We start from the raw sequence: 24,665 nt of genomic DNA on the forward strand, positions 1-24,665 counted from the left end.
AAAGTCGGTGCATACTGTATCTTAACGCTTATACATGTTTTACATTGGTGTTTATTACGGTTTGTGACTCTTAACTTTGACTCATTAACAGATTTAACAGATGAGTATCCCCATATTTTGAAATTAATGATTATTACAGTTTGTGACTCTTACCTTTGACTCATTGACATATGAGTATTCTTATTTTTAAACATGACACTTGATACTCCAAAATTTATATTGTGTTGCGGTTGTAACCCTTCCGTTAAAATCAAACATAAGGTGTCAGTTCACAGACATTTTCGTACTTGCATAATATAACTTTTGATTTTTATCAAAAACACATATATAATAATTCGATTTTATATTTAAAATATTAGTTTTTTTATAATAAATATTTTTTTTAGATTAAATAAAGTATGATTTAATTGAATTTTTTTAAATCATATTATGCAAATTGAATATGAGATTAATTTTTTTACAATTTAAGAATTATTATTTAGGGAAAAAATATTTTAGATAATTTTAATGAGATTCAAATGCTTATATTTAATATTATTTTTTAAGTAATGATAGTTGAGAGTATTAGTAATAAAGTAAAAAAAATTATTTTAACCAATCGAATCGAATTATTAGATAATATTTTTGATAAAAATTAGAAATTATATTATGCAAGTACGGAAATGCCTATTAACTAAGAGCATCTCCAACCACATTAGTTATATCCATTAGCTAAAATATAATAAAATAACGGTTAGCAAAATTATACATAATCAAAAAGGTGATTTGCTCCAACCATGTTAGCTATAACTACTATCTATATTTAAAAAATAATATTTTATTGAGGGAAAAGAGTATTAGGGATGGCAGTTGGAGGAAAGATATGGCTGGAGGGGAGCTGTGAAATGGAGGGAGATGACGTGGAGGTTCTTACAGATCTGCTGCACTTTGATAAATATAGGAAACCAAATGGCGTTATGTAAAATTATTGTTAGCTACAGACTATGGTTGGAGAGGACGTAATGCTTTCTATTAGCTATATGGGCTTTCCACGTGGGCTTTTAGCTAACAGATTGGGTCGGTTGGAGTTGCTCTAACACCTCATATTAACTTTAACGGAATTTTTTAACGGAAGGGTTACAAACTGCAATACAATATGAACTTGAGAGTGTCAGCGTCGCGTTTCAAAATACTGGTACTTATTCGCCAATTAGCCAAAATTGAGAGTAACAAAGTGTAATAATCTCTTTATATTATTATATTAGAAAAAACTTAAATTTAATTAAGTTTTGTGGAGACCATAATTGTTTGGAGCATTGGAGTCCTGCATCTTGGCCCTCCATTCACTTGCAATCTAACGGCTGTGAGTCTTTCGTATGTCACCGTATAATATATTTGCACTGTACAGAACTTTTATAACTGTCAGTCGGGGTAGTAGCGCTAATTTCGGACAACCGTTTCTCCGTATATGTATATCTACAAATTGTCATGTTGTTGCTCGGAGTGATGGTTTGTGTAACTTCCAACTTGTTTCGCACCTATTATCTTATAGACTTACTTCTCCCCATTGTTCTGCAAATGATTAGTAGAGAAAAACAGTCGGGTTAGGAAATTATTGTTTTGTTTCGACAACAATTATTCAAGAGTATGCAATGCTCGAACGTCCGGTTCTTTTGTTCTGCACTTGATTTAACGCAGTAGTTCTTTTCATTTTTTAAAAATAAAAAAACTTATCCACTTATTTTTAAAATCAACCGTTCATTTTATGTTGATCCAATGGTGTTAGATGTGGCATCCAAATACTTCAAAATATTTAGAATCCAAGGAGCCCAACTCTATTCACATATTATTAAATGTTTTTCCTATAAAAGAAAATATTTAAACTATCAATATATACTTTTAAAATACTATCAAAAATAAGTAAAAACCTTGATATTTGATTAACAGACCAGATACTTGAAAAAAAAACTCCAAAAGACTAGGTAAATAACAAAAGAGCGAATAAAAATATGAGTGAAAGATCATTTTAATCTATGATATATTATATAAATTAACACTTAAAAATTATTTTAATCATATTTATTTATCACAAAACAAACCCGGATAAATATATCCCAAAATGTATTTTATTAATTCTTTTACAGTTATAACCGGGTCGAATTATATTCGGGGCTACTGCCGACTGGGCCTTTATATAAACAATAGTACTAACATAACGTTTGCTTTCGAGTCTAGACAATTCGAGCAACTTTACATATAAAAATTCACATTGACAACACCAGTCGAAGTGAGAGACAACAAGTATCAACTCGCCATTTCGCTCCGAGCTGAGACACAAACAACCAGACGATGGTAATTTTTTTACGATTCACTTGTGTTTGTTGCTTCAATTATGTTTACTCATGATCACAACTCAAATGGGTCACTGCTAATTTCTGTTTTTATTGATTCTTTGTGTTTTCTTGGCTTGAATTATGTTTAGTTATGACTATTACACAAATGGGTCACTGATAATTTTTGGGATTATTGATTCTTTGTGTTTTTTTGGACTGAATTATGTTTAATTATGATTTTAACTTGAATAGGTCACTGCAAATGTTTGTTGTTATCGATTCTTTGTGTTGTTTTGCCTTGAATTATGTTTAATTATGCTTTTAAACTCAAACGGGTCACTGCTAATTTTTGGGGTTAATTATCAACTAGGTCACTTATTACGCTAGAAAATATCAAGTGGGTCACTTCGAAATTTTTGGTCTCATTTGAATCACTAGAGTCATAAAAAATATCAAATAGATACCTCTAATATCTTTTCGAGGAGTAAACTTTATTTTTCATTGAGCTTCACACATTTATCTTAGCTGTTAGTATAATCAAATGAAAGGTTATGAATTCTAGTATTTATGATAATATATTCAGATTTTAAGAAATTTATTTACTATTTATTTTTAATTTTACAATTATTTTGTTTAATTTATATCAAATAAATAATAAAAGAATTTTTTAAAATCTAAATATATTATCGTAAATACTAGAATTCATAACCTTTCATTTGAATATACTAACAGCTAAGAAAAATGTGTGAAACTCAATGAAAAATAAAATTTACTCCTCGAAAAGATATTAGAGGTATCTATTTGATATTTTTTATGACTTTAGTGATTCAAATGAGACCAAAAATTTCGTAGTGACCCACTTGATATTTTCTAGCGTAACAAGTGACCTAGTTGATAATTAACCCCTAATTTTTGTTGTTATGGATTCATGTGTTTTTTTTGCTTGAACTTTATTTAGTTATGATTATAACTGAAACAAGTCGCTGCTAATTTTTGTTATAAATTCATTTTTGGTATTATTATTGCAGTTTTCAATTGCAGCTATTAATGATACAGATGCTAAAAGCCAGTGGGAGCCTTTAGCCCCTACAAAAGAAGCCCAGGTAATACCTTGTCCATCTTTTCTGGGTTCTTTTTGTTTGTGTGTGTATGTATATGTGTTTCCGGTTATGTTTTTGGGGTAGGTTTATATGTTTTTGATTTGTAGTATTTGTGTTCAGGTTTTGGAATGCTACACTAGAGGATTACTTTAACAATAAATCAAACCCAAATCAAACATATTCAAGTTATGTGCATCTCAAACGAAAGCGGGGTTGTATGGGATAATAGTTACGAACATTCCCCTATTTTTGGTCGAGATGCTGTTCTTTAGAGACTCTTGGGCTTGTAAGAAACGGAATAAAATTAATCATCGATGAATAATATTAAATACTGTAACTATATGTATCTAATAGGCTGTTTGTATTTCGCAGGAAGCACAGATCATGTAAAATAAAACTAAGAGAATTTGATGTTATAATGCAATAAATACCCCTTGAAAATTGATTTATTTAATTTTTTTGGGTCCCCTCGATAAATTATCGACTCTAAGGTTATTCATTTATAGAGGTTCAACTGTGCATATGTAATATCTGGACATCAGATTTTGACCCCTTCTTTTTGGTTTTGGTAATTTGCTCATGCCCAAAGGATCTTATGATATCAGGAATTTCATCTTTCGCAAACCTATCACGAAGGACTTCGGAAGTTACAGTCTAAAGAATATGAAAAGGCTCAGGAGCTTTTAGAGGAAGTATTGAAAGATCCTATTCTTTCAAGTGTTCAGGTGCCAGATGAACCTTAATTATTTGACGAAAATGGAGCTTGTGATAAATTATTTAACCAGACCTTTCCCCTTATGCAGGCTGATGTTAGTGCTAGTGATGGCCATCTTTTACAGCTCAGGTTTGTTTTCAACTTCTATAGTGTTTATTTCATTCCATTAATCTGTTATTTGGTCTCATTTGGGCTTTATAAGCATAACTACTATTACTAAGTGCACCAAAAAATCTTGATCTTGGGGGCTTGTGGTGGGCTTGTGGATTACTCAAGTTGTTGCATTTGGGTCAGTAATTTCGGCTTGTTTTCGAATTCGGAAAATTGGACATGACCCAATTTTCGGAAAGGACTGTTTTGGACCCAGGTTGTCACAATAATTTTCTATTAATTCACGCTTATTAAATTCACTTACTAGGAGAGGATCACTGTAAAGACAAGTCTCTGCTGCCAATGGTATCTTTTTAGGTTTTGTCAGGTTGAATTGCAAATAGGGCTTAATTGTTGCAACATTTGCACATATATAGCAAGGGTCCTGGTGTGGCCATCGATGGCTGTGGACAGGTTAGGTGACATACTGACATCTGATTTTCTGGCCGGTGGATAATATCCAGCAACCAAGATTATAACAAATTTTTAATACATGCAGCGCTATTTAATCGCTGTATGGGGACTCGTCCAGCGCTTTCTACTTAACCTGTCCACAGCTGTCAATGGCTGGACCGGGACCCATATATCAAAGCCTGAAACTGTGCTGTAATGTAAAGACATGTATTCTAATAGGTTGACTCGGACTTTTTGGCTTTTTTCACATTTTAATATCCCATTGTCTTTAGGCATTTGTGAAAAATCAAGCTTTTTTGGTTGGAATGCACGTACTGACAAATATTATATATGTTCTATTTACGTGCTACTTCTGGTATATTCATTAGAAAAAACAGTTGAATGTTAATTGATGTATTGTTAAAAATGTATTTAGCCAGGGCCCTTACTTTAACCTTTTTCTGTAGATTTCTGGCATTAAAAAATCTTGCTACTGTTTTCCTTCAACGAGGTTCTAATTTTCGTGAGAATGCTCTTAAATGCTATCTCCAAGCAGTGGAGATTGATTCCAAAGATTCTGTTGTCTGGAACCAGCTGGGCACATTGTCATGCTCAATGGGCTTACTGAGCATCTCGCGCTGGGCATTTGAGCAAGGGCTTGTTTGTAGTCCAAACAACTGTGAGTCTCTATTTATATGTATCAGATACACATGCACACTCACATGTGTATTTTCTTTCTTATATAATAATTTCCTTTTCATTTGTAGACTGCGTTTTGCATGAAGATATCTTTTTTATCTTATAATATACTAATGTGGCTTGGTGGGCCATGAATTTTTTCAGAAGGAAGAGCTTTTATTCTTCCACTCTGACAGTGTTGTACATCATAATTGCTTTTTGTTCTTCAGGGAATTGCATGGAAAAATTGATGGAAGTTCTTATTGCTATTGGCGATGAAGTTGCCTGCCTTTCTGTTGCAGAGTTAATTTTAAGACACTGGCCTTCCCATTCACGGGCTTTGCATGTGAAAAATACCATTGAAGATCCAGATCCAATACCATTTGCTCCAAAAGGTATCGATAAGCTGGAACCCAAACATGTCCGACTAAAATTCCAGGAAAAGAGAAAGGCAACAGATGATGACGAAGCAGAGGGTGTTGCTGCAAAGAAATTGAATCAGAATCTAGATGTCCACCTTGCAGAAGCTACCTGGATAGCCCTGGTTGATGCCCTACTTAACATACTACTCCCATCGAGTGTATCTGGTTCTAAAGTAGCGATTGAAGGTTCATGCAGAGATGGAAATACTAGATTTAATATACATCTGCCTCAAAACTCAGAAAATGCGATCAGCTTCGAGGAAGGGAGAGGACCTGCTGTCACCCCAAATAAGGTGAATATATCGGCTGCTGATAGTAATCCAGAGAGGGGCCATTTTAGGGTGAAAGAACCAAATGCATTTGAAGAACAACCTCAAGAAAGGCGCAGCACTCGTCTTGAAAGGCTTAGGAGTCGTAAATCAGATAAGGAGGAGTTAGATTTTTCGAAAGATCTGGGAAAAGTTGTGATTCAGTCTCTCGAACCTTTTGTTGTGGGTGGATCAGTGTGTAAGAATTTCATTGGAGATAAAAGCACTGAAGTTGTGACCAATTCGTACAGTACTGAAGCTGATGAGGTTGCCAGATTTGCCGAAAAAGTTTCAAAAAATTATTCTGCTTATTATGCGGGCCACTTGCTTTTAGAAGAGGTTTCCTCTAAAGGCATTCTCTATCAGGAGGCTTTTAATAAATTTCTTGAGTTGGAGAAACTGACAAGGCACATAGGACTAAAGAGGACTCCTGAGTGCAGTCTTTTTCTATCAGAGCTGTATTTTGATTTTGGATGTCGGTCATCGGACTCGTCTGTGCAGCTTGACTTAATGACGGATGCAAATCATCTTGTTTGTGATGTCATCGCGTCCCTACTTAAGAATTATCCAATTCCTATGGGTGGTGTATCTAAGGACAAAATTTCAGAAGATAATTCTGAAATTAGCATTGATTTTACTTCTTTACTAAGTGATAATCCTTCTTTCTGGGTTCGGTTTTACTGGATAAGTGGTCATTTATCAGTGCTGGATGGCAACAAGGCAAGAGCTCGGAAAGAATTTGGCACTTGTTTCTCACTTCTGGCTGATGAGAACGGTGTGAGCAATCCTGGTGCATCAGTGCAGGTGCCACATAGCAAAGTTATACAATTATTGACTGCTGATAAGGTTCTCCACGAGATCACCATCCTGGAGGTAGATTTCTTGTTGAAGCCTGTAGAAGATATGCTAAAAAAAGAGATGTATTCTGAGTGTGTCCTTTTGCTGGCTCCCCTTCTGTTTTGTACCGAAGATGTCCATATTGGAGTGTCATGTGTGATCAATAAAGAATTTGATGGGATCTCAGTTATATTAGCTGCATTGGATCTTCTTAGTAAAGCTTGTGAAATGGTGAGGCCAATGGATGTCGAGGTTAAATTAAAGTGTCACTGTCGGAAGTTGCAAATACTGATGGTTAAAGCTGGTATCTCGGTACATCCTGCCTTGAAAAGCTCAGGTTTTAAGATGTCGGAATTCAACTCAATCACCCTTCCAGAGGAGTTGAAAGACTCAACTGAGCAATGGAATCACTTGCTTGTGGAAGAAGTGAAAGCGATCTCTCGAGATGTCTCAAGCATAAAGACCTTCACCAATCCTTGTGGAAATTCTGTAAGTGATATTACTTTGTCGTACTGATATTAATTCTGGCACTACTGAGCGCTACAAAAGGTATGAATATATTCATGCTTCTAAACTGGTATAGGCATCTTTCATGTCACCATGGTCTCTAAATACCAATAGACTTTATGGATACACTTGATTTTTCTCCCAACTATTTTCCGTAGGATAGGGTGCAAACCAGACTGTAACAGAAGGAAGCAATTGCTAGATATTTTCCAATTTATTAAAATCTTCTTTTTTCTTTTTAGCAACCACCAAATGTCATTGTTGCGTTGGGAATCGTTGGGGAAATTCAATTATCATTGCTAGCTCTCATGTGCAGCAATTTGAACATGAATGTTTCTAGAAGGTCTTCTGGGGTTTCTGTTTCCGAGGAAAGCGAACACTGGCAGAAAGGCTACTTCGTTGATGCAGCAACCGCATTCTTTAAACTTCAACACCTGACCCCCAGTGTCCCTATAAAGTCACAGGTAAAAACCTTCCTCTCCAAAATATTCTGTATTTCAGTTGGTTTGGTCGTGATAATGTTCTCTCATTTTTGTTTGTCATGCTTCATTTGACCAACTTATTGCCATAGATTGAACTGATTGTCGCAATCCACGAATTGCTTGCTGAGTATGGTCTCTGCTGTGCGGGTGGAGACGGTGAAGAGGAAGAAGGAACATTTCTCAAACTTGCGATAAAACATTTATTGGCCTTGGATATGAAACTAAAATCAAATTCAAACTCATCTAGCAAGGGAATGGAAGTTACCCAAGCTGATGAGCAACTTTCACTAGATGGTCATGCCAAAAGATCTCAATATGTAACAAATTTGGATTCATCTTTGGTGCTGGACCATACTGGGATAAAAGAAACAAGCAATTTTGAAAAGGAGACTGTTAGGTGGATGACGTCAAATGGAATCCAATCTCATAAAGATCTAGATAAAGAGAATAAAGATGTAGTGTGTGGCAACTATTCTAGTGACGGGCTTGATGTTGTGGTTCACAAATCGGACAATGTTAACAGCCAATATGCTGAATGTACTGATGAATTAACTGAGGATGAAAGGGACGAACTTGAGTTGGGTATTGACAATGCTCTGGATCAGTGTTTCTTATGTTTGTACGGCTTGCATCTCAGATCTGATTCATCGTATGAAGATGATTTAGTCATGCACAAAAATACAAATCGCGGTGACTATCAGACGAAGGAACAGTGTGCTGATGTTTTTAGATATATACTGCCCTATGCAAAGGCTTCATCTGTGAGTAGAATCTTTGTGTTCTCTCTTCATTGTCTTTATTTATTTTTACAGTTTCTGTTCTACTTGTTTATATCTTCCAGTTGAGCTTATATCTTCCTTGCAAACAATAATAGTATGTAATTTTAATGCAGAGCTTATTTCGGTAATTAGTTGTTTGTTTGTATTTATTTCAGAAATCTGGCCTAGTGAAACTGCGGAGAGTATTAAGAGCTATTCGAAAGCACTTCCCACAACCACCTGAAAACATATCAACTCAAAATGCGATAGACAAATTTTTAGATGATCCTGGTTTATGTGAAGATAAACTTTCAGAGGAGGCTGGATCCGAAGGTTTTCTTAATTCCATCATGCAAGTAATATTTCCTAATGATGGAAGTCTCAAGCAGCAGACAACTTCATTGATAGGAAGGTAGGATCTAAAAGTCTATTGTAAAGTATTTTTCTTCCTGAGTTTCAATGGTGAATCTAAGTACTCAAGTTGTATCTAGTTTTGGAGGGTTTAACTAATTTATGCGTTGAACAGTAAAAAGATTTGATAAACTTCTCGTCCTTTATTTTATTATCGAGAATTATATATGCCAAGTCAGTGTTGGATTTCAGATATTGTGCAATACTAATCATTGTGAGGTCAGAGATTGTGAAAGGTTCCTCACTTATGTATAAGCCTACAGAAAGCCTTGTTATAGTTGGAAGATCCTTCAAAGAGCTCTTGTTATAGTTGGAAAAATCCTACAAAAGAGCACTTACTGTAGTTGGAAAACCTTGAGTCTAGTAGAGGACTTGTATTGGGAATATCTCGAGTGCAGGATTTTAAAGTTTTAATTCCACACGAGGAGCTTGAGACTGGGAGCACGACTAGATCATATCCACTGGGGATATATTACTGACCAGTTTGAACAAGTGTGTTCATAATTATTGTAATTGCTTTATTACTAAATCTTTCATTAATAGATACTGGTTCAAACATATATATGGGTGATAAATGTCAAAAAAGGTTAATTGATTTTATTTACCCCTTTCTGTAATAGTTATACGTTATTCTTGACATGCCATACAAAAAAATAATGCCCCCCTTCCTGTATTTGTTACACCTTATGACATAACATACCAAAAAATTGCACAATCGTTTAACAACTTTGCAAACCATACCAGTGTTACACGGAACACGAGATGTTCCGGTACGTGGAACGTTATTCCCATGAATCGGATACAAGATACAAGAACCTTCCTTCAATTTGTCTCCTTTTCTTTGTCTTTAAATTTGTCACTTGTCCTTTGTGCATTTTTTTGTTTCTAAATTGTTCTCAGAACTTCCTCTTTTCTTCCCTCTTTCAGATTACAAGTACCAGTGTTCTTATTTCTTTCTCTAAAATTTGAGGATGGTTAGATTTAGTGAACATCGTCTTCCATAGTGGACCGGGACAAACTTGGGTTTGTGGTTCCATGGCATGACTCACTGATCGTGCCATATAATGGTTTATCTAGCTTCATTTATGTCCAATCGACACTGGGACATGCAAAACTATTCAATTCCTGATAACTATATTCAGTGCAAGCATATAAGATTCTTATTTATTAATCATATATCTTTAATCTTTGTTTCTTTAGGACTCTGTCATTTAGGTCGCGATTGGTTAAAATAGATATAGGTTTGAGTTGCCTTAAACTGCTACCTTCTTATTATTTTTAAATCATTTAAAAATAATTATACTTGACCCCCTTCCATTCCACAACGTTTCCTCTAGTTTGTTATTGTCAGATGAGTTGCCCATTTCAGTCGTCCTACTCGATATCCTTAACAAATTTCATTATGATCTTCTTGTTTGCTCTGATCTTGTTATACGCAAGTATGTATGGAAAGATGCCTGTATGACCATATTTTTATCTGTTTTTCCTATCCTTACATTGTCATATACATAGACTTTATTTATGCTCATGAATCTTTTAATTATCAATTAATTGCAGCTCTGAGCCATATTTGGAGGTGTACAACAACTTATATTATGTACTTGCTCTTTCCGAGGAAATGAGTGCTACTGATAAGTGGCCTGGATTTGTACTCACAAAGGAAGGCGAAGAATTTGTGGAGCAAAATGCAAACCTTTTTAAATATGATTTGTTATATAACCCACTTCGTTTTGAGAGTTGGCAAGGTCTAGCAAATATATATGACGAGGTAAGATAGCCGTGCCTGTTGTTCTAAATTTTTTTTAGTCTGTGGACGCTCTTTCCAATATTGGAAATTGCGAGTAAATTTTGTAGTTGCTTTGCTTGCTCAGCATTTTGTTATATGTGTGCAGGAGGTCGATTTGTTGCTAAATGATGGTAGTAAACAGATAAATGCTGCAGCATGGAAGAAGAATACTACATTATCAACTAGAGTCGAGACAAGTCGGAGGAGGAGTAGGCGGTGCTTGTTAATGACATTGGCTCTAGCAAGAACAGCTGTTCAGCAGGTTTTTACGTGATCGATCTGAATTTATGATGAAATATTTTATTAATTTTTCTTATTTAGGTATGTATGCGCAATAATGTACTCACGACAAATAGGTTGATAACTAACGTGAAGGTAATACTACCAAATGAATTAATTACAATTACTGACTTGGTTCATTTAAAAGACTAATACTCAACTTTTCTTGGAGATGGTCTGTGGGTATATAATTAAAATGAATCGAGCTCTTCTTTCCACGTTTAATTTGGTATGTCCAGAAACAAATAGGATATGTTTTAACTATTTATGCTCTGAATCCTCATATCAATGCAAAAAAGATATTTTCTGGATCAGGACCCTTCCTGAACTACAGGTCTAGCTTTATTTCTCCTTGCATATATTTGAATTTTTTTTGTACTACAACAACGTTTTGACAGGCATTGGTGATGCACTTTATTGCTTTACCTCTTGCATAAAAAGTAGCTTAAGTCCCCCTTGTAGTTGAGTTGCAACTAATTGATAAAAATTGCTAAATGCCTGATCCTATAGATAAGTAACCCTTTAGTACCAGTACAGCTCCCAACTCAAATTCTTGAAGATGAAGTAATTGTTACGTATTTTTATTTTTGAAAGATTAGATGGAGTAGTTACGTATTTTTTTTCGGTAGATTAATATGGAGTGATTGTATTAAACTAGAAACATATTTCTTGAGTTGGTTGTAGAATTTTTAATTCTCTCAGAATGCTGGTAATGGTTCTTATATGCATCCATATATGATATTAACGCATCAACTACTTCAATGAACTCTTGTGCCAGGGTGAGATACATGAGCTACTGGCATTGGTCTATTATGATGCCATTCAAAATGTGGTCCCAATTTATGATCAAAGATTAGTTATGCCCTCAAAAGATGCAACATGGCTTAGGTTTTGCCAGAGTTCAATGAGACATTTTAAGAAGGCTTTTTCACACAAGTAAATCTTTCTTCGCAGCGGTGTCAGTTTTTGAACTTTACATATTCGTCTATCAATTAACATTTTTTTATTGCAGGGAAGATTGGTCCCTTGTTTTTTATCTTGGAAAGCTGTGTGAAAAGCTTGAATACTCTCATGAAATGTCATTTTCATTTTATGACAAGGCTATTTCACTGAATCAGACTGCTGTAGATCCTTTCTACAGACTGCATGCTTCACGCTTGAAGTTACTATATACATGCGGGAAACAAGATAAGGAGGCTCTAAAGGTTTCTAATTTTTTTTTCCAAGATTAAGTTTGTTTTTATAATAAGTTCTGGTGATTGTCGTTTTCATCCTCTCTCTGATTTTTCATTCCATTCAATTTCATGCATTGCACAATCTGTGACTGTTTACTTCTGTATGAAGATGAAAATATATAATAATAATAGTCTGATAAACTTGTGGAATGCAGAAAGAACAAGAAACTTGCACCCGTCAAACAATATTAATATTGTGGCTTTTCCTACAATCCTTCTTTTTATCTTGGTCTTTGATAGTTGTAGACCTTGCAAATATTCCTGCTGTTAGATATCTGTATTCATCTTCTGATCTTTTTTAGGCTGTTTCTGCATATTCTTTTAATCACGAGACAAAAGTGGCCACCATGGCTATCTTTGGAGACATGGAACCTGAAACATCAATATTGGCAACTGCTGGTGAGGAGGGAAGCAGGGAATCTAATATTAACAATATAAAGCGAGTTAGTTCCCAACAGTTGGAGGGTGTATGGCATATGCTTTATAATGATTGCCTTTCTGCCCTTGAGATTTGTGTAGAAGGGGATCTCAAACATTTTCACAAGGCCAGATACATGCTTGCTCAGGGGTTTTACAGACGGGGTGACAAAGGAGATCTAGAAAAAGCAAGGGATGAACTTTCTTTTTGCTTTAAATCTTCTCGGTCTTCCTTTACATATAATATGTGGGAGATAGATGGTATGGTAAAAAAAGGAAGGTACAAACTCTTCATGCATTTGAATTTCAAGTTACTTAAGTTTGTGTCACATCTTTAGCTTCTAGCTGAGAACATGAGAAAGTGGCATATTTTTAAGAATAAAATGCAGGCAAGAAGATTTCATGAATCCCGGAAATTCTATTATATCCTTAGGAGTAACCAGTCCAGATAAATTTTTGTCTTCGCTAGCATAAGTGTTTACCACTCTTTCTTTATTTTCCAGGCGCAAGACTCCAGGTGTTTCTGGAAACAAAAGAGCCCTTGAAGTTAACTTGCCAGAAAGTTCTCGTAAATTTATTACTTCCATTAGGAAATACATATTGTTTTACTTGAAACTTCTGGAAGAGACAGGGGACACCTCAACTTTAGAGCGAGCTTATATCTCTATACGGGCAGATAAGAGGGTATGGGTATATCAATTTGTTTCTTCATGGTGGCTCTGTGTCAATTTGAAAATTTTATTGAAACTGATATTATCAGTAATATCTTGGATGGATGTTTACCTCATTCTGTTATCTTAAATTTGATAACTTTGCAGTTTTCTTTGTGCTTGGAAGATCTTGTTCCAGTAGCTGTCGGGAGATATGCCAAATCTCTAACTTCATCAATTTATAAAACCGAAAGTGCCCGTGGTGCTGAACAAACCCCAAATGGAAATTTGTTAGAAAAGATATTCTCTTTGTATATGGAACAGGTGAATTTATGGTCAGATATATGCAGTTTGCCAGAGATTAAGTGCCCTGAATTATCAGAAAGCAGTTTATATGGGTAAGTGATAATAAGAATTCACACTCGAAAGTCTTTCTAGTTGTAAACTAGAATCAAACTTTATGCATGTCAAATTCTTTATGGTGGGGTGATTTACATAAAGGTGAAGAATGCATAATGGATCCATTTGATTTATGTATTCTGTACCCTTCTTATTCCACAAGTGATATTCACGTTGACTTTATTGTTACAGGTATCTCTACCAGTATATCCAGACATTAGAGAGATATGTTAAGTCGGAAACACTAGAGGGAATTAATGAGAAAATACGAAAGCGTTTGAAGAACCCAAAATTGTCCAATAGCAATTTTGCTAAAGTGTATAAACAGGTATCAGTTGCTTGGTGTCGTTCCCTAGTAATTCGCATGGCCTTGATCACGCCACTGCATTCCAGAATTTCGAGTGATATCCAAGTCTCTAATCTGTTGAATGGTGCTTCCGAAAACACCCAACTGCTATGTGTTGATTTGCAAACTGATGAATTATGGACATCATCACTCGAGGACTCGAAACATTTAAAGACTCTCGAAATGCAATGGAATCCTCTAGTCTCTAAGATTAAGAATGTCATAATCAAAAAAGCTTCTGACGAAGATTTGGAGACTGCAACCACACTGCTTAGATCATGTTACAACTTTTACAAAGATACTTCTTGTGCTATGCTTCCATCAGGTATAAACTTATACACTGTGCCATCTCAGTTAGCGTCAGAAATGTACATACAGCTAGGCATTGATGGGGTTGACATTATTGATATGAGCACTTCACGGAAGCTTATCTTGTGGGCTTATACGTTGTTGCACGGACACTACACAAGCATATCTGTTGCTATAAAGTACTGTGAAGAACAGGCAAAGGTATGGAATTTAGCCCCATTATAGATTACTATTTGGTCCCATGTTGTGCGTTAAGTAGATAAATCTGAAAGAAGTGTTATAATTTATTCAGTTCTGTTCAGGAAAAAGAGTAGATTACAAAGTTAATTCTTGGAATAATATTCACTAATCAACAGTACGTCAAATCTTAAATATGTAATAAATGCCAATTTACAGTAATATCTATCTCCTAGTCTTGAGTAGGCATCCCTCATTGACAGTGATTAATATAGTATATAAGCAATTTACTTGCAAATTTTTTTTGGCTAAAACTACAATCACCATTTTCCTTGAGCTTGGATCGAACTTTTCTAAATCCATTTATAATTTGCAATCGCTTAAAAGTGCGTCAGGGCTGCCATCGCTGTTCAGAATACAGCTTCTTTTACTTTTTAAGAAAGTAATGTTGTGAAGTGGTTGTTTGATGCAGTCAAAGCTGAAAAAAGGAACTGGAATTTCATCTGTTGCTCCAAGTCCTAGCACAGCCACTGCCGCAATTTGTCATCCAGGTTATCACAATTTTTCTAGAAATGTTATATATTTCCACATCCAATATTAAATTGCTAAAGCATCAAGAAGAATGTGTGCTGACTTGCAACTCTGTTTATTATTTGTTCATTTTTCCTTCATGTATTCTGATTATTCTTATAATCAGTTCCATCTAGGATATATATACATATATACACATATATATGTATGTATGTGTGTGTGTGTGTGTATTTATTTGGTGCAAGTCTAAAAAAATTGCATATTGCAGGTGGTGGGAAAGATGGAGCTAGTAAATGTGATGACTCAGAAACTCCCCCATCAACAGCCATATTAACGTCTCAATCTGAAACTGAGAATGCACATAACTATGGATCTTCTTCATCGCCCAAATCCAAAACAACAAGCGAGGCCAGACCATCTTTACCTGAAACTGGAAGAGCATGTAACCCGGGCAAAACTTTAGTTAATGAAACAGAAAGTACTCAGACTGAGGGATCTGTTCCTGTAGTTGCTGTGAAAAATAGTGCCGGGCATATGTAACTTCTGAGAGCCATCGCACTCTGTCAGCAACTTCAGAAACAGTCAATGCAAAAGTAGCTTGCACTGAAAGCAGCAACTTCGATCCCATATATAGAAAATAGTGTAGACCAATAAGTAGAACTGATGGATTTTTGAGCATGCATGTATAGTGATTAGTGAGAGCTGACAAGAGTATGGATAGAAATTATGATATTCATTCGCATATTTCATTTTCTACAGAAGAAAAATATTTCAGTACTTGGATGCTTTTTTCTCTGCTTGGTTTTAATATTCTTATTACTATGTTGTGTGTATGTGAGTTATCTCTTTGTTTTTTAATTTTTAATGTAATGTGTATCATGTCTGTCTCTTTTACATTGTTGATATATTATATATATCTACTGTTTCTGTAGACTGCATGTTATTTTTTTGGATATATATTATGCGTGGCCAATAGTTGTATTTTGTTTAAATTTAAGTCAGATTTTCTGGTTGATCTTTTCATATTTATATAGTGTGGAAATAATATCAAATGATGTTTTTCCCTGTCACTTAAATGCTTATATAAAAAGAAAGTGTATGTAATCTTTAATTTTTGGTATGTCCTTTTCTGACTCTGGCAAAATGATTTTATTTTATTTGTACCAATGTATGAAATTATTAAATGGCCTCGCAATATTATGGGATGGGATTTGGCTAATCTTATTTTTCAAAATAAAGACTTATATCTGAATTAAAGAAATATAATTTTATTTTTTGAAATAAAATTTTATTTTTGTCAAATAACTAATATGAAATATTTTTTTAATATTTATATTCATAAAGTTCAAAATTTTATATTTTTTAATTATTTTTTTAAACAGGAGGTTGACAACCAGGCCTATACCGAATCAAAAAATAATTTATTTCGTTATTAAGGGAGATTTATAGCCAGCTTATCATATATGCACCATTTTGGTATATGCGCATTTGACATGACAATTTGACACGTGACACGCTAACACGAAATGAAACCATACGAAAAAAATGGATATGGGTTTTGATTTCCGATACACGAAACATGAAAGTACACGAACACGAAATTACACGATAGATTTCGTGTCGGATATGGGTTTTCATTTGGGGTACACGAAATACACGAAAGTACACGAAATATTTGTACATAATATTTATTATATATATGTTATGATATATTTAATATATAATTGTGCAAAAAGTATATATTTATATGTGCGTGTGGATATATATTATAGATACATTAGCAAATTTATAGAGAAATGTATACAAATATAGATATATCATTCACATTTAATAAAATTATAAAGGAAAATATATATTAAATCTATTTTTTGATTAAAAAATATATTTATATTTTTATATATAATATACACGAAAAGTACACGAAATATACACGAAACGTTTCGGATCGGATACGGATTTCAAATTAGATACACGAAATTAATAACGGGCGGATACATGTTTCACCTTCGAGTACACAAAATACGAAAATACACCAAACGAAGGTATACGAAACGAAACGATTGCCACCCGTGATGCGCATTCCATTATCTCGCCGCGAAAGTATGCACCTGATAAATGATATTTAATGAGTTTTTTTTTTAATCGTATCCGTCACAAAGGTGGATCGTATTGTATACCCGGTGAAGTCAATTTTGTTAAAACCCCACCAGAAATTATCTGAACAGATTCTCAAATATTCCTCCAATCTCAAAATCAGAGCATCCTTATGTTCTTCAATGCTAATCTTGCTCCATGTAATTGCAGGGATTAAAAACATTAGCTTTTGTTCTCTTGATATACAAATTGATTCTTTTCTGGGTTGATTTAAAATGACTGTTTTACGCGAGAAAGGTACCATCTTTTTCTTGTTTAGCTTATTTATCGCCCTTTTGATTCATAATTTCATATGCTAATATGCCAAGTTTCAATCTGTTTACTAGTTTTCGTGTTTCTTGATTTTGTTGTTTTTTGTCTGCTTCTTGATTGCTTAATTATTTTAATCTTGTTTTTGTGTATGTAACAATTGTGAGTTTTGAGGATGTGTTTTTTTTTGTTACTTTGATCGGAAAATTTATCGATTTTGGTTTAGTTGGTACTGATATGTTGGACTCAATTGATCTCGTTTGTTTAGTTTGTGAAAAATGAAACTTTCTTTTATGGGGATTTTATGAATGACAGGACAATGATTGTCCCGGGATATTCATGATGTTTTGAATAAATGTTTGTGTATATGTGTGGTTGTAGATAGAGGTGTATGTGGTATCAGTTTGGACATGTTTGGTAATTTAAATATTTCATTTCTGTTTAGAAAACATTATAATATCCGTTTTTGTACTGCTATTTGCTACCCTTTTTGATTATACAATCTATTTTAGACCTTTTGAGTTGAGAGTGGCATTGCCGTAGCCCCGTAGATTGTGAAAACCAAGTTCCAGACTTTAGTTTGTAATTGTGTTACCTTTTAGTGCTGCGAATTGCAGTATAAAAATTTCCAGTTTGTCAGATTGAGCTGTAAATTCTTTAAGTTTGGAGTTTGGACCTTGTAAGTAGTGCCGGCCCAAACGGGCGGTTCGAGCCTTGCCGTGCCAGTTCAAAGGCAGACCGTGCTTGTTCTGCCCAGGCACGGAACCAGCACCGCTGTTAGGCGGGCCGTGCCAGGAAACGGTAACCCGTAACCGGCACTGCGAGCCGGGGCGGTTTGCAGGTAGGGCAGGTTTCAATTTTTATACATAATTCTTATAAAATATTCAACCTTTATCCAAAATGCATACAACCCAAACCAAGAAACACTAAATTACGCAACCAAGAACTCACCAATTGCTTAGAAGACTGAGAATCACGATCAGTCTCCAGTCCAGAACCATACTCATCATAAGCATACCTACCATATCCAAAGCTCTGCTTATACAAATAATTAGAAGAACGATGATTCCCACCACGCCTGGGTCTTAAAGTTGTTGAAGAGACTTTTGAGAAAGAAACAAGAGGGCGTGCGAATGAGAAAGTGGGGGCAAGATTAAATGGTTTGGTGATAAAAAGAAATCTAAGAGAAAAATGGGTTCTTGATTGAACGAGAGACAAGTGGGTTTGTGTCGAGTCTAAGTAAAATGGGTGATAAGCGGGTTGCGCCGGTTCACGTTCCCGTAACTTTCGACCCACAACCGGCTTGTGGCTCTCTGCGGTTCGTGCCGTGCCTAACCTGGCCCAGTTCATGCTGTGGTTTGACCAGTTTTGTCAATGGTTTGGGCCGGGCCGAACTGCCCGATTGGCCGGCTCTACTTATAACTGTACTTGATCATATATCACTAAAGATTTTGTCCTTGATTTTGTATATTTGTAACTTGGTTTTTACTTGATTTAGTCTTGCGCAAGAAGGTAGAGAAGCTTGAGGTGAAAGGATTAAAAATACATAAACTGATTCCAGAAAAGCTATCTGGACTGGAAGAACTACTTCAAGATGTTTATCTCATCCTTCGACCAAAACCAAGTGATTATCATGATCGACTGGATTTGGTTCGAGTCTTCAACGATATAGCAAAGGAGCTCTATGGTATTGGTTTTTTTAAGCTTTTACCGACTTTTTGTTGCACTTTGGGAGATTTGGATTTGTTGTGTGCATATGGTTGATAATTTTTTTTCTATCGAAACTGTAATCAAGTTCATGAAAGCATCACTCCATTGGATTTATATATTATAAAGTTCAATGAAATTATGCAGAATTTTTTAAAATTAAAGAACATGAATCACTCGTTATATCTCCAGGAAACAGTAACCGTCCTGTTGTGAAGGAATTTGGTTCATTTGTGATGGACTTATTCAGTTCCACCAGCGATCTGGACCTCTCAGTCAATTTCAGTGATGATGCAGCTGAGTACCCCCGCGACCAGAAAATCAAAACTCTTCGAAAGTTTCTGAGAAAGTTCTATGCACTTAAAAGTAATGTTAATCTTGAAGGCCTCCTGTTTTTAATTATTGCACGTTGATTATGATTTATCTTGTACTCATTCCATTTCTTAAAACCTGGTGGTATATAGTACTGAAAATTTGGTCTTAAACAATTGGCGGTATGTTAAAATTCTCCCCTGTTTACAAACCTTCCTGTATATCTTCTACACAGTAAAACCCTTAATATAACTAAGCCATAAGTAATAATTGTTTCTAAAAGTATTTTACTTGCTGCTTCATAAAATCTTTTAACCGTTGCATGTTCTTTTACTTTAGGTCAAGGACATGTTTCTGGTGTTAAGCCTATATTTACTGCCAGGGTGCCAATTCTTAAAGTTGTTGATGCTGGAACTGGGGTTGAATGTGATATTTCAGTAGAGAACAAAGATGGAATTTTGAAATCCCAAATCGTCCACATGATATCTTTGATCGATTATAGGTTTCAGAAGCTATGTTTTTTGGTAAGGCGTGATTATGTTCTCCTAAGCTTTAAACTTATCATCTCTCATCAACAGGCCATCAATGACATGCAGAAACCTTTTAAACCATTTACAGTAGTTTTCTCGCGTTTTAATTATAACTATATTGTTACAATTAAAAACCTCTTTTCATTCATATTAAAATCACGTGTCCAAATATAGACATAAGCCCAAAGATTTGTTTCATCGTTCGCTTCTTAATTATTGGCTGATTCTTAGTGGCCATCACTAAAATGCAATTATCTATTTACTTTAAAACAACATTCAAATTATATTATGGGTCTTTGAGGAATGGGGTTTTGATGGTGCCAGCCCACCACATGCAATGCGTGACCTTCCGACATAGATTTACTTATTACAGTGATTGGAAATGCAATTATTGTATTGCATTAATGTTGCATCTATTAGAAGTATAATTTATGCATTGCATCTCGTCTGTTATGCTATATTATTTGAGTTTTTTCTTTGATCATCCAAGTATTAGTATTACATGCTCTTAACTTCACTTAGTTAGAAGTCATTTAATATCATTTAAAGAGCATTTTTTGTGTAGCATGAAAAATTATAAATGTTATTAATCTAGTTGAAACCAAATTAAGATAAAATCTAGAAATTTACTAAGCCCATTACAAGTTAAAACATCCCAACCCAATGTGTGTGTGTGTATACAGCGCATACATCAGCACAACGCACTAACCATACAAAAACCCACCACAACCACCTTCGGCCACCATGACCTCTTCCAATTGCCACTACATTGTGTCGTTATCTAGTCATAAATTGAACCAAAATTTCTGACATAAATCACCAAAAATACTTACATGAATGAGTACTAAATTCTGTTGTTATAACAGATAATAAGTGTTAGTGCAGAACGGGCGATTGGGGCCAATATGGACGAGGAATAGTTTAAGTGTGGGATTTTATCGTCCTATTTCCCTTCGAAACAAGTGGGGCAGTTTACTTTGGATATGAGTCCGAGTTAACAAGTGTACATACAAATCATGATGTTTTGGACATGGGATTAAGGCTCAGGATTAGACCTGAATTGTCACTTTTAGTCTGCATCGTTCATGCGGAGCTTCCATTGACCTTGGCTATAAAATATTGTTGGAACATATGCATCTAACACCCTTGTTCGTCTCTGTTTTGTTAATCTATATTGTCGATAAACTGTTTCATTTTATCTCAATGGACAATGGGTGTATTATAAATGTTAAGGGAATTATCTCGTAAAATATCATCCCAAATTTGCAGTTTTGAACGAGTTCAACCACAAAGTAAGACAATGTAGAGCACGATGATGCACGGTTGTGAGTTCTATTAATGTCTTACAGTTATGTATAAATATTTATCCAAAACCACGAACTAGTATTGAGAAGGATGTAAGTTCCTGCATGCTTAATGCACTACTTATATACTACTGATAAAGCTTGTTGCATTGGAGATAACTTTCATTTTTCAATTCTTGTTTTTTTTTATAGGATAGTGTCACTAAATGCATTTCTTGATATGTATCCAATTTCTAGTATGAATGTATGATACATCCCAAGATATTTACAAATTTTGCAGATGAAAACCTGGGCAAAGGTGCATAACATTAACAGTTCAAAAGATGGGACACTGAACTCTTTATCCATAATACTTCTGGTGACTTTCCATTTACAGGTATGAATTGTGATGGATGCTATATGTGTCATAACTGTTATATTATTCTGATTATACTCGGAATATATATTTTCTAAGAATAGTAGGGTTAGTTATAAACTAGTGATCTTTTGAATAAAAACTTTTTATTGAACTTGGTTTATTCCTGTCTATGCATGGAGTTCATATAGGGACTTGAAATTGCAAAATTATGGTTTTTCCCTCCCGCGCCCTTTATATGTAATGCTACAAATGACATTTCCCATGCCCATTAGTTGATCCGAGTAGAGAATCTTTTAAGGTTTATTGCTAGCTCTTTTGTCTGAAATTACCTGTTTTCCTGTCTACATTGCAGACTCGAAATCCCCCTATATTACCACCACTTTCTGCCTTATTTAAAGGTAACATTGCCGGTCTCCACTAGATAGATACACGTGTAACTATTTAATTGTACAACTTTTTGGATAAAAATTTGATTGTAGTTTTTGATTATAGAGCTATTCGACTATTAATGTTTTCTTGGATAGCAACTATCCATTATGTTCGCAAAATTGTGAAGTTCCAGATATATCGTATATCTGATACATATTGTAAATTTTTTTGTTCCTTTGTCCAGAGCTGCTAATTTTTTTTCTTTAGACTAGATAAACAATTTTTGTTGTGCAGTGTTGGGTATCAGGATCAGATAACAATGGTTTATCACTCTGTTTGTATATACTGTTCTCATAATATTTAAACTCAGGGTGATTAATCTTATCATACAAAAATTATTCCTAATCGTCAGAGCTCAATTGTACGTGTAAGTATTTTGGTGTTCGCATACTACGGAGAATATACTAGACAAGAGTTTTGCTCTTAATAGACAACACTTCAAGATCACTGGCTTAACCAACTTACTCTTGGAACTTGGACTGATAAAAATGTTTGAAATTTAAACCAACTATCGTCAGGGGACAAAATAGTTCCTTTCAATTTCTTTTGTTCGCAACTTTTTTATTTTATTTTATTAGTTGTTATCTCAGTAGTAATCAGCCTATATAATAGTTTGCTTTATTGATATTACGTGTTTGCATTTTCTAGATGGCACTGATCCTGCATCTGTTATGAAGTGTGTAAAGAAATATTCGAACTATGGGAAAGGAAATAAAGAGTCATTGGCCAGCCTTTTCCTTACTCTGTTAATCAAGGTAATCATTTGTTAAGGTTATGTATCTGTGATTCTGTTGTTATCAGTTTAGCATGAAGGCAAATGTTTATACTATTACAATTATATTTCTTGTATATGTATATAGCTTAGGAGATTGTAAATACCATTGCAGCTATCATCTGTTTCAACACTTTGGTGTAAAGGTCTCTGCGCCAGTGCGTACCAAGGAGCTTGGATTTCTAAATCATGGAATTCCGAAGTTGGCTGCATAAGTGTAATTTGAACTTCTCTTGTCAGAAAAAGAAAGAAGAGAGATTAAAATTCTGAATCTCTGCTAATCATATACCTATTTATCTGGTATAGGTCGAGGATTTTACAGACAGGTCTCAAAATGTTGCAAGGGCGGTAAAAGAAGCAGAAATTCCAAATATCAATAAAGCCATTGAACTATCAATTATATACATATTTGATTTTATGAATGGTTTAATTGAAGAATCAAAGTTAAGGCGCCTTTTGTTTGGCCGTGATGCTACAATACCCATGTCAGTTCATACAAGCACCGCAAGTGGGGAAGAAAACGCAAAACTGAATCATTTGCCACTCGAGCTTATTGATTATAAACCAAGTATGCAGCCACCTACCACTGTTTGGGGTGGGAGGCTTGCAACACACTGTGAATCTGCATACAAAAACTATCCGGTTATGGCTTCCGACGTGACAGCAACAAAAAAGATGCGGACTACTGGTGGCTGGGAAGAAAAACCCGCAGAAGATTGGGTAGGAACCTCTAATGGAAATTGGGGACGGATATCAGGAGGTTATTCGAGGAACAACCAATATCCTATTATTGTCAACCCTAATATGATCCCTCTAGTAGGCTACCAAAGTAAAGACGGGGTTAGAATGCAGCCGACTGTTACTGCTGAACATGTTACTGCTGAACATATATGGCCTGAAGAGATGCCAGGGACCAGAGAATGGGGAAATTCATTGCCAGCTAATGTTCATTATAACAAAAATAGTCAAGTGTCTGGGTACTCTGTTAGTCATCCAACTTCATCAAATCAAAATCTTCAAACATTTGTTACACGTGACCGAAATCCAGTGCATGGACGGCCTTTCAGTCCTCGAGGATCTTGGTAGGGTTTTGTTGATTGCACCCAGTTTCTTCCCTTAGCAATCTGATTGCCCTGATATCTTCTTTGGGGTTGATCTTGTCCATATGTACTCTCTAGGCTCAGATTTGTAATCACATGTACCATTGTCGTTCAGTTTTCCTTGTAAGATCTGTAAAAGGCTTGGATTTTCTGCAATCTAAGTACTCTTTATACATGTGCTGATGTGCATGTAGTGCTGTATTTAAATTTTAATGTCTTTCCTGATATCTCCCTTCAACCTATAAACCTATTACAGGAAAATGTATATATCGGTGATTTTTAAACCTATTACAAGAAATGATCATTCGTTCGTTTAGTGGGTTTTTTCTGTATGGTCGATGAGTATTTTATGTGTTGAGTGAAAAAAATTGCTGGATGTGCCAAAAAAATATTATAATCTTTTCAGCTGAATATTCGCCAAAAAAATATTATAATCTTTTCAGCTGAATATTCATCCAATGATTGTGATATGTCATATAAGAGCATTTTCAACCCATACAAACATGTTAGCTAAATCTTAATTGTCACTTATAACTAACTATTATACA

General features: G+C 34.8%; 2 protein-coding genes across 2 annotated transcripts; both read left to right on the top strand.

Annotated features, from left to right (window-relative positions):
• The first annotated feature begins 2,191 nt into the window (after positions 1-2,191).
• LOC108208918 (calcineurin-binding protein 1) lies at positions 2,192-16,035 on the top strand. The gene is made up of 19 exons (XM_017379535.2): positions 2,192-2,331; positions 3,341-3,415; positions 4,018-4,137; positions 4,216-4,256; positions 5,138-5,349; positions 5,579-7,404; positions 7,665-7,886; positions 7,994-8,665; positions 8,839-9,074; positions 10,631-10,841; positions 10,966-11,121; positions 11,917-12,074; positions 12,151-12,343; positions 12,676-13,070; positions 13,294-13,474; positions 13,609-13,838; positions 14,032-14,695; positions 15,144-15,222; positions 15,471-16,035. The coding sequence occupies exons 1-19, from the start codon at positions 2,329-2,331 to the stop codon at positions 15,740-15,742; spliced, it is 5,946 nt and encodes a 1,981-aa protein (XP_017235024.1). The 5' UTR covers positions 2,192-2,328; the 3' UTR covers positions 15,743-16,035.
• Positions 16,036-17,348: 1,313 nt separating this feature from the next.
• On the top strand, positions 17,349-24,344 carry LOC108209908 (protein HESO1). Its single transcript, XM_017381117.2, has 9 exons — positions 17,349-17,593; positions 19,104-19,292; positions 19,505-19,678; positions 19,964-20,148; positions 21,739-21,834; positions 22,169-22,214; positions 22,894-23,000; positions 23,133-23,234; positions 23,324-24,344. Exons 1-9 carry the CDS (start codon positions 17,572-17,574, stop codon positions 24,101-24,103), a joined length of 1,701 nt encoding a protein of 566 aa, XP_017236606.1. The 5' UTR covers positions 17,349-17,571; the 3' UTR covers positions 24,104-24,344.
• Positions 24,345-24,665: the final 321 nt, after the last annotated feature.

This window comes from Daucus carota, chromosome 2, assembly GCF_001625215.2.
Source record: "Daucus carota subsp. sativus chromosome 2, DH1 v3.0, whole genome shotgun sequence".
Taxonomy (NCBI): domain Eukaryota; kingdom Viridiplantae; phylum Streptophyta; class Magnoliopsida; order Apiales; family Apiaceae; genus Daucus; species Daucus carota.